We start from the raw sequence: 10,000 nt of genomic DNA, 5'->3' as shown, positions 1-10,000 counted from the left end.
CTTCTTCTTGTTCCGCTTTCTCACGCACTTTGTCTTCTCTCTCTCTCTCTCTCTCTCTCTCTCTCTCTCTCTCTCTCTCTCTCTCTCTCTCTCTCTCTCTCTCTCTCGTTATGCCAAAGTGAAGGGACGCGTAGAAAGTCAAGGTTCTTCTCTCTAAGTCAATATTGAACCTTGTCTGCGCTGGCCATCCGTGTGTGTGTGTGTGTGTGTGTGTGTGTGTGTGTGTGTGTGTGTGTGTGCTCTGATGATTACCTGGATGTGTGTTTGTGTGTGCGTGTGCGTGTGAGAGAGAGAGAGAGAGAGAGAGAGAGAGTAAAAAGTGAGATTAAGTAAGATACACACACACACACACACACACACACACACACACACACACACACACACAACCCCCCCCCATGCACCCCCCTCACACAAAGAAACTCGCCTGGTCTCAAGCTAAAACACGTCAAATTGAAACGCAACAAAGGTGAGGGAAATAAGCGAAATGCAACGCTTGATGTGTGTGTGTGTGTGTGTGTGTGTGTGTGTGTGTGTGTGTGTGTGTGTGTGCTGGGTCTCCCCTTGTCGCCCGCGCGTGTTAAAATATTTTCGCTCAAAGGGACAGAAAGGAAGGAAAGGAAAGGAAAGGAAGGAAAATATATTAGAATGAATTTGTTTAACATATGTCACGTCACCGCTGAGAGAGAGGGAGAGAGAGAGAGAGAGAGAGAGAGAGAGAGAGAGAGAATCACATAGTGGATTAAGCTGAATAACCTTTCCCTTCTTCCTCCTCCTCCTCCTCCATCCTCGTCCTCCTCCTCCTCTTCCCATACTCCAATTTCCACAAAAAAACGAAAACGATCTCAATGTCCCTAAGACTTTGACCTCCTCCTCCTCCTCCTCCTCCTCCTCCTCCTCCTCGTCTATTCCAGGAAGGGTTTCAGATCGCTGGAGACAGATGGAAAGGCAGGAAATACGACTCCATAAATAAGCGGTGTACAGGATCGAATGCTTTATATATGCGACTCGTGACTGATTGATACAGGTTCGAACCCCACTGACTTATTTTTTTTGTGCCTTAGACTTTGCTTTATTGATATTGAAACTTGGGATGGTGGGGGGAGGGGAGGAGGGGAGGGGGTAGGGGAGGTTCTCATAAGTGGCAGAAAGTTCAGTTATTTCGCTATTTTTAAATATTGGACACAGGTTCGAGTCTCTCTCTTCATTTCATTCGTGTTTTTTGTTTTCTTCTTCTGCTTCTGCTTCTTCTTCTTCTTCTTCTTCTTCTTCTTCTTCTTCTTCTTCTTCTTCTTCTTCTTCATCTTTCTTTTCTTCTTCTTCTTCTTCCTCTTCATTCTCTCATTTTCTCTTATCTACTTCTTTCATTCGTGTTCTGATTCTATTTCCTCTTCTTTTTTTTCGTTTCTTTCTCTTCATTCACTCATTTTCTCTTTTCTACTTCTTTCATTCATATCCTTACTCTCCTTCCTTCTTCCTCTTCCTTTTCCTCCTTTTCCTCGTTCTCTCATCCTCTCTTCTCTCCTTCATCCCTTTCCCTCTACTAATATGGCGACCGAACTATGTCTCTATATCGTAAGGGAAACACATACATATTCCCTTTTACTTACCTAAGGCTCATGGATACAATAAAAATACATGACCGTACGGATGGGAAACGTGACTGATACAAGTTCGAGTCCATCAACTGTTATTTCCTCCCTCTGGTTTATTGATATTGGGTCAGCGTTCGTGGCCTGAGCGATGGAGAGCTGAGGGAAATAGATCGCTTGTTCTTCCTGTTCATATTCTTAACCATTTCGGGGTCCCCATGCATATATATTTGACAAGGCTTTCATAGGCGTCTTGGGGCATTTCCAGAGGTACATTTCTGACCCTGGTGGTAGTTGGTCAATTCTTCTGTACCACGAACCTAGAAACACATATTTGACAAGGCTTACGTAGGAGTTTGGGGCATTTCCATGGGTACATTTCTGACCCTGGTGGTAGTTTGACCCTTGTTCTGTACCATGAGCCTAGAAACACATATTTGACACGGCTTTCGTAGGAGTTTTGGGGCATTTCCATGGGTACATTTCTGACCCTGGTGGTTGTTGGTCAATTCTTCTGTACCACGAACCTAGAACTACATATTTGACAAGGCTTTCGTAGGAGTTTTAGGACATTTCCAGAGGTACCTTTATGACCCTGGTGGTAGTTGGTCAATTCTTCTGTACCACGAACCTAGAAACACATTTGACAAGGCTTTCGTAGAGGTTTGAGGGGATTTTCAGGGGTAGTTTTCTGACCCTGGTGGTAGTTGGTCAATTCTTCTGTACCATGAACCTAGAACTACATATTTGACAAGGTTTTCGTAGGAGTCTGGGACATTTCCAGGGGTACTTTTCTGACCCTGATGGTAGTTTGACCCTTCTTCTGTACCACGAACCAAAGAAAACACTCATAAGAATCCAATTAATCTCCTTTTCTGCCTTTGGAAATAGTTGACGTGGGGGTGGAAGTGTCTGAGGGTCATATTCTTAAAACATTTCTTCCATCAGCCTCTGTAATACACGCTCCATTCTCGTTCTGTTCTCGTTAAATACTCGCCTAAGTTTTTTCACCTCACTTTTTCAGCTATTCTTTTTCTCTGCGTTAAATTCATCATCCTCATCCTCATCATCTCCTTCTCTGTAATACATTCTCTCTAACACATCGCATATATATTTTTGCATTTTTTATTTCCTTGCACTTTTGTTCATTATAGTTTCAGCTTTTACATTTTTTTCTCTTCTTGCGATCCTTCATTCCCTTCCTTCCTCTTCCTCTTCATCTTCGTGAGCAACACCTAACCTAACCTAACCGAACCGAACCTATGCTAACCCTGGGCTGACCTAGCATTGCCTAATCTATCCTAATCTTTTTTTTTTATGTCTTCGCCTGTGGCGCCGGTAGGCTTGTTTGGAGGGGCCTGATGGTATGCCCCAGCCCGTTGTGGCGTAGGCCAGTGTTTATAGTGGCGCCATCTTGCATTGGCTCATGCTGCCCTCTCGGAGCTCATCTTTAATCCTAGAATCTAGAGTCCGGGTTGATAGGTGGTCTTCTGGACAGAATGTAGGTAGTCTTAAGCCACTCGGGGGCGGCTGAAAAAGCCGCCTAACCTATCCTATGCTAACTTAACATGGACTGACCTAGCCTTACCTAGCCTCACCTAACTTAACCTAGCTTAATCTATGCAAATTTGACCTGACCTGACCTCATACCTTCCTCCATGCGTGTTTGATGCCTGGGTACATATTACGCTCCTTCTTATTCCTTTCTTCATTTCTTTCTTCCTTCTTTCCTTCGTCTCTTCCGCCCCGTCTAACATAATCTATCATATGCTAACTTAATCTTTGCGAACCTTGAATTTTCTCCGCTTATTCCTTCTTCCCTTCCTCCTCTCCTTCGTTTTCATCTCCCTCCTTTTCTTCCTCCTTTCCCTTGCTCTCATCTCCCTCTTTATCTTCCTCCCTTCCTTTTTACGTATCTATATATATGTTTACCTATCACCTTCTTTCCTTCCCTTCCTTCCTTCCTTCCTTTCTCCTTCCTCCTTCTCTCTCTCTCTCTCTCTCTCTCTCTCTCTCTCTCTCTCTCTCTCTCTCTCTCTCTCTCTCTCTCTCTCTCTCTCTCTCTCTCTCTCTCTCTCTCTCTCTCTCTCTCTCTCTCTCTCTCTCTCTCTCTCTCTCTCTCTCTCTCTCTCTCTCTCTCTCTCTCTCTCTGTATGGTTCCTTCCTTCTTTCCTCCCTTACCTCCTCCCTCCCTCACTCTCTTCCTTATCATCTCCCAATTTACCTTCCTTCATTCTCATCTCCCTCACTTCCATCGTTTCCTTCCTTCCTTCCTTCCTTCCTTCCTTATATTCACTGCATCCTTTCAGCTTATTCTTCCTACTTTAAATCCCTTCTCTTCCTTCCTCTATCCCTTCCTCCCTCATCTCATTTCATCTCCTGGCACACGCAGCATCCCTCTCCCTCCCTCTCTCTCTCTCTCCCTCCCTCTCACGCCCTGCCCACCCCGCTCCCCTTCCTTCTCGGTCCCTTTTATCGTGATCTTCTGAGTCAACACTTATCACTTTTTCCTCTTCCCAAAGGTATTGACTCTGCTCTCTGTTGGATTAGCGTTCATCCACCTCTCCTTTGTCCTCCTCCTCCTCCTCCTCCTCCTCCTCCACCTCCTCCTCCTCCTCCTCCTCTAACCCTTCCCTTACCATCCTCCTCCTGGTTCGTGCTCCTCCTCATCTTCCTCTTCCTACTACTACTTCTGCTTCTCTTCTTCTTCTTCTTCTTCTTCTTCTTCTTCTTCTTCTTCTTCTTCTTCCTCCTCTTCCTCTTCCTCCTCCTCTTCTGATGGATGGCTTTCCTCCGTTTGCCTGCAGTTTGTCTTTTTCCATTCTTCTCTCTCTCTCTCTCTCTCTCTCTCTCTCTCTCTCTCTCTCTCTCTCTCTCTCTCTCTCTCTCTCTCTCTCTCTCTCTCTCTCTCTCTCTCTCTCTCTCTCTCTCTCTCTCTCTCTCTCTCTCTCTCTCTCTTCGTAAGCTACGTTCGCCATTATTTCTTTCCTTTCTCTGGCTTCTCTTCGTTCTTCATCCGTTTTTTTAGGAGGAGGAGGAGGAGGAGGAGGAGGAGGAAGAGGAAGAGGAGGAGGAGGAGGTGGAGGAGGAGGAGGAGGAGGAGGAGAATATCTATTTGTTCCCGTGAAAGGTAAGTTAAAAATATAAACTTTTGCATGATACAATTTTTTTTCTTTTCTTTTTTCTCTCATCCCTCGCTGACCTACATTGCCTTTATCCTTTGATTAACTTCAAATTCAAATATGTATCCACACTATATACTAAACATACTAAACAACTTACAAACAAACAAATAAAAATTGACCCCTCTTTCGGCCACCTCCTTGGATTCTTTTTTTAGGAGCAGCGAGTAGCGGGCTTTTTTATTACTGTTTCTTTTTTTTGTGCCCTTGAGCTGTCTCCTTTGTTGTATAAAAAAAAAAAATCACCCCTACACACACACACACACACACACACACACACACACACACACTGAAATTCAAGAGACGTCTGCTGGGTCTGGCTCATCAACTCTAGACCCAAACTTGTGACGCTGTGAACGGAATGCGGCGGGGGAGTTAATGTAGGAAGGGGGAGGGAAGGGGAGGGGGGGAAGGGGAGGAAGGGGGTAGGAAACGCTAGGGTGGCAGAGGAAGGGACAGGAAGGGTAAAGGAAGGGGTGAATTGGGTAGGGAGAAAGAGTTAAGGAGAGAGAGAGAAGGGTGGAGAGAGTTGTTAAGAGGGAAGGGGGGAAAGGGAAGGGTAAAGAAGGGAAGAAGGAAGAGTGGAAGAGAGGGAAGGGTGTGAGAGGGAAGAGGGAAGAGATGGAGGGAGAAAGAAGGACAGAAAGTTAAAGGAAGGGATGAATGAAGGAGGAGGAAGGGCTGAAGGGATAGATAGGGAGAGAGAGAGGGGGAGGAAGGGAATGATGGAGAGGAAGGAGCTGGGAAGAAAGAGGAGACGGAGGAGAGGGAAGAAAATGAATGGTGAGGGAGAAGGAAGGGAAGGGAAAAAAGGAAAGGAAAGAGAAGAGGAAGAGAAGAGAAGAGGAGGGAAGGGAGGGGAAGGAGGAAGAGTGAGAGGAAAGGTTCATTCATAACTTAAACGCAAGAACTTAAAACCTTCAAAAACCTTCAGAATTTAAAGCGAAGGACCTCAAACCTTCAGAACTTACAGAGAGGAGAATTTAAAATCTTCAAAAAATCTTTAAAACTTATAAAACCAAGAACTTCAAGTCTTCAGAACTTAAAAACCAAGGAATTAAAATCTTCAAAAGCCTTCAGAACTTAAAGCCAAAGACCTCAAACCTTCAGAACTTATAGAACGGACAACTTAAAAATCTTCAAAAACCCTCAGAACTTAAAGCCAAAAACCTCTAGCTTTCAGAACTTATAGAACGAACAACTTAAAATCTTCAAAAACCTTCAGAACTTAACACCAAAAGACCTCAAACCCTCAGAACTTATAGAACGGACAACTTAAAATCTTCAAAAACCTTCAGAACTTAACACCAAAAGACCTCAAACCTTCAGAACTTATAGAACGGACAACTTAAAATCTTCAAAAACCTTCAGAACTTAACACCAAAGACCTCAAACCTTCTGAACTTATAGAACGGACAACTTAAAATCTTCAAAAACCTGCAGAAATTAACACCAAAGACCTCAAACCTTCTGAACTTATAGAACGGACAACTTGAAATCTTCAAAAAAAATTCAGAACGTTAAACGAAGGACCTCAAACCCTTCAGAACTCATAAAACCAGAAACTTAAAACCTTCAGAACTTAAACCCTTCCGAAATTTAACCCCTCACAACCTTAACCCTTCAGAACCCACAAACCAAGATCCTAAACCATTCTTAAACCTTCAAAACTTCAAAAAACGAAGAGGAGTAACTACCGGCCGCGCTGCAGACCTCCACCCCGTGCCAGGCGTCAGGACACGGGCATTTGGTTATAATTTTTTCCCCTCTTTTTGCGCCCGGGAGCGGAGAGCGTGTGCGGGGCGGGAGTGGCCGGAATCACGCCGTTTATTTCCCCTCTCGCTCTCTCTGTTTTTATTTTGTCACGGCGGGCTTTTTTTTCCTCGCGGGGTGAGTGATGTGAACTATTACCGCTACTAATGCTGCCCTGACTAACCTTTTTACTCTGTGCGATAATATTTCTTTTACTCTTTTCTCCCATCACGAAATAGGAGGAAACTGATTTTTTTTCGTTCTATCTTCTCTCTATCTTATTCATTTTTTACATATTTTTCTCTTCTTGCAATCTTTCATTCCCTCCCCTTCTCCTCCTCTTCATCTTCGTGTGCAATACCTAACCTAACCTAACCTAATCTAGCCTATAATATTTCCTTTTCTCTTTTCTCCCAACATGAAATAGGAGGCAACTGATTTTTTTTTAATTTTCCTTCTTTTTTTTCTCTCTCTCTCTCTCTTTCTATTAAGAGGAGTAAATACCAGAATTTACAGCAAACATAAATAATAGCAATATAGTAAACCATCTTTTTCTCGGTCTGTATTTCTAGCTGTCTGGTATATCTATATTTCTGAGTCACGAGAGAAGTTAAAACAGACCTCTTTAATATTTCTAACTCAAAACGAAGAGAGAATCAAGTAGTATCAACAATAAACACGGTTCTAACATTCCCAATACAGTATACAGAATCCCTCAATCTTCTCTCCCTCGTAAGCAAGAGAAGGTAACACTCAACACTATCAATGGGATTCTGTTTATAATTCTGCTTCTGTGGTTCTGCGTGTTGTGTATGTCCTTGTATAGAGTTTCATGAGGTTAATTGAGTCTCCCTTCACTTGCCCTCAGTAAACTTTAACCTCTGATAATAGTCAATAGGATTCTATTTATAATTCTAATTCTGTGGTTCTGTGTGTTGTGTATGTCCTTGTATAGAGTTTCCTGAGGTTACTTGAGTTTCCTTTCACTTGCCGTACTATCAACCCTACCAACAACACGAACAGCAACACTCACCCGCTAGCAGGAGACAAACGAACGGCTGCCGGCTCGCTCCCATCTGATCGGAAGACGCCTCAAGTACCGCCTCTCCCTTCTCCTTCGACCCTTCTTCTCCGCTCCTTTCTGCCGCCGCCAAGAGGGGGCAGCGCACGCGAGGGACGGATCTCACACGTGTCTGGCTGTCCCTTCACGCGTTAGCATCGTCGGGGCGTTCCTGGACCTATAGAACGCATGGTGGGGGTGTGACGACGCGTGTGTAAGGGCCGAGTCAGGTAGGAATGGTCGGGAGTGACATTTTGCCGCTTGAAGTCCTGTTGGAGAGAGAGAAAGAGGTGTTAGTATTCGTTGTTGAGGTTAAATGTTATAATGTAAGGGTTAAGTATGGTTAGACGTAAGATTTTCCCGCTAATAAGCTCTGTTTGGAAGAAAGAATAAGAGTTAGTGGTGACATTTTGCCCTTACTCAAACCTGTTGAAGAGGAAGAACACGAGAGAGAGAGAGAGAGACTCAACGCATAACCTAATAATACTAAGGTTAAGGGAAGGTGACAGATGCGTGGGTGCCCCGTTTCCAGCATCGCCGCCTCAAATGACCATCTAGAGGCCGCCGCCGCTGGCTAACCCGACCTCGCAGCGGCCAACGTCACCTCCAGCCCTCAAGGGAGATCAAAGGGTACGACGCAGAAGGAAAGGGAGGAGAAGAAAGGATAGAAAAGGGAAGCAGAGGATGGAAGGATCTTAGTGAATGGGAAAGAGAGAATGGAAGAGAAGAAGGAAGAGAAGGAGAGGAAGATTAAGAAAAGGAAGCAGAAGAAAGAGAAAGGTAGGTAGGAACGACAGAAATATGGAGAAAAGTAGCAAGGGGAAGGAAGAAAGAAAGGAAGGAAAGAAGAAGGGAGGAAAGACGGAAGGAAGAAAGGAAGAAAGGAAGGAAGAAATGAAGGAAGGAAGGAAGGAAGGAAGGGATAAAGGAAGGAAGGAAGGAAGGAAGAAAGGAAGGAGGGAAGGAAGGGAGAAAGGAAGGAAGGAAGGAAGGAAGAAAGGAAGGAAGGAAATATATACCAGAAATTGGAGAAAGAAAGAGAAAGAAAACAGACAAACAGACAAACAATGAAGCAGAGAGAGAGAGAGAGAGAGAGAGAGAGAGAGAGAAGGAGGAGGAGGAGGAGGAGGAAGAGGAGGAGGACGGGGAGGAAGAGGAAGACACAGAGAAAGAAAGAAAAGAAGAGAGAGAGAAGAGAGAAGAGGAGGAGAGAAGGGAGAGAGAATAAAGAGAAGCTGAAGGAGAAAGAAAATGGAGGAGGAGAGGGAAGAGAAGAAGGGAAGAAAGGAGGAGGAGTAGGAGGAGGAGGGAAAGAGAATGAGGAGTTGAGAGAGAGAGAGAGAGAGAGAACACACTTATCTCCATCTTCCTTCTCCTCCATTTCTTGATCTTCCTCCTCCTCCTCCTCCTCCTCTTTTGCTTTTTCTCCTCTTTTTCTCCTCTTAATCCTGCTCTTCCTCCTCTTCTTCCTCCTCCTCCTCCTCCTCTTACTCCTCCTCCTCCTTCTCTTCCTCTTCTCTTAAATCTGCGCATCCTTTCCATGATTCTCTTCTTCTAAATCCTCCTCCTCCTCCTCCTCCTCCTCTTCCTCCTCCTCCTCCTAATCAATGACCTCTCCAGTGAAGATTTACACTCGAATTGACGTAATCGTGTGTGTGTGTGTGTGTGTGTGTGTGTGTGTGTGTGTGTGTGTGTGTGCGTGTGTGTGTGTGTGTACGTTGGATAATTGGGGCGCCGCCATGATTTGTGTGCGTGGACTAAGTGGTACACACACACACACACACACACACACGCTCACACAGGCACACACACGTTATCTCCCTCCCTTCCCTTCCTCTCTCTCTCTCTCTCTCTCTCTCTCTCTCTCTCTCTCTCTCTCTCTCTCTCTCTCTCTCTCTCTCTCTCTCTCTCTCTCTCTCTCTCTCTCTCTCTCTCTCTCTCTCTCTCTCTCTCTCTCTCTCTCTCTCTCTCTCTCTCTCTCTAACTCTATCTCTCTCTCTCTCTCTCTCTCTCTCTCTCTCTCTCTCTCTCTCTCTCTCTCTCTCTCTCTCTCTCTCTCTCTCTCTCTCTCTCACACACACACACACACACACACACATGCGGAAATTCACTCTAGTTCGTTCGTTTGTTTGTTTATTTTTTTCTTCCTCCTCGCAGTCCTTCCTCCCCTCCTCCTTTTTTTTTTTTTGCTTTTCTTCTTTTCTTTCTGTTCTGTTTCCACCTTTTACTTTTCGAACACGTGTTTCTCTCTCTCTCTCTCTCTCTCTCTCTCTCTCTCTCTCTCTCTCTCTCTCTCTCTCTCTCTCTCTCTCTCTCTCTCTCTCTCTCTCTCTCTCTCTCTCTCTCTCTCTCTCTCTCTCTCTCTCTCTCTCAAATCCTTCAATTTCTTCTCTGATATCCTTCCCTAGATGTTTTCT

The 10,000-nt window shown here is 44.6% G+C and overlaps 1 protein-coding gene across 2 annotated transcripts in view; it reads right to left on the bottom strand.

Moving 5' to 3' along the window:
* LOC126998226 (junctional adhesion molecule B-like) overlaps positions 1–10,000 on the bottom strand; it is a 146,750-nt gene that overhangs the window by 102,965 nt on the left and 33,785 nt on the right. For both annotated transcript variants that reach the window (XM_050859711.1, XM_050859712.1), the window contains exon 2: positions 7,557–7,852. In XM_050859711.1, the coding sequence (XP_050715668.1) occupies positions 7,557–7,599 (43 nt within the window). In that variant the 5' untranslated portion in view covers positions 7,600–7,852. The remainder of the gene's footprint in view (positions 1–7,556; positions 7,853–10,000) is intronic.

This window comes from Eriocheir sinensis, chromosome 13, assembly GCF_024679095.1.
Source record: "Eriocheir sinensis breed Jianghai 21 chromosome 13, ASM2467909v1, whole genome shotgun sequence".
NCBI classification, from domain to species: domain Eukaryota; kingdom Metazoa; phylum Arthropoda; class Malacostraca; order Decapoda; family Varunidae; genus Eriocheir; species Eriocheir sinensis.
Note: the sequence above shows the minus strand (reverse complement) of the source record. Positions and strands in the feature narration are given on the sequence as shown.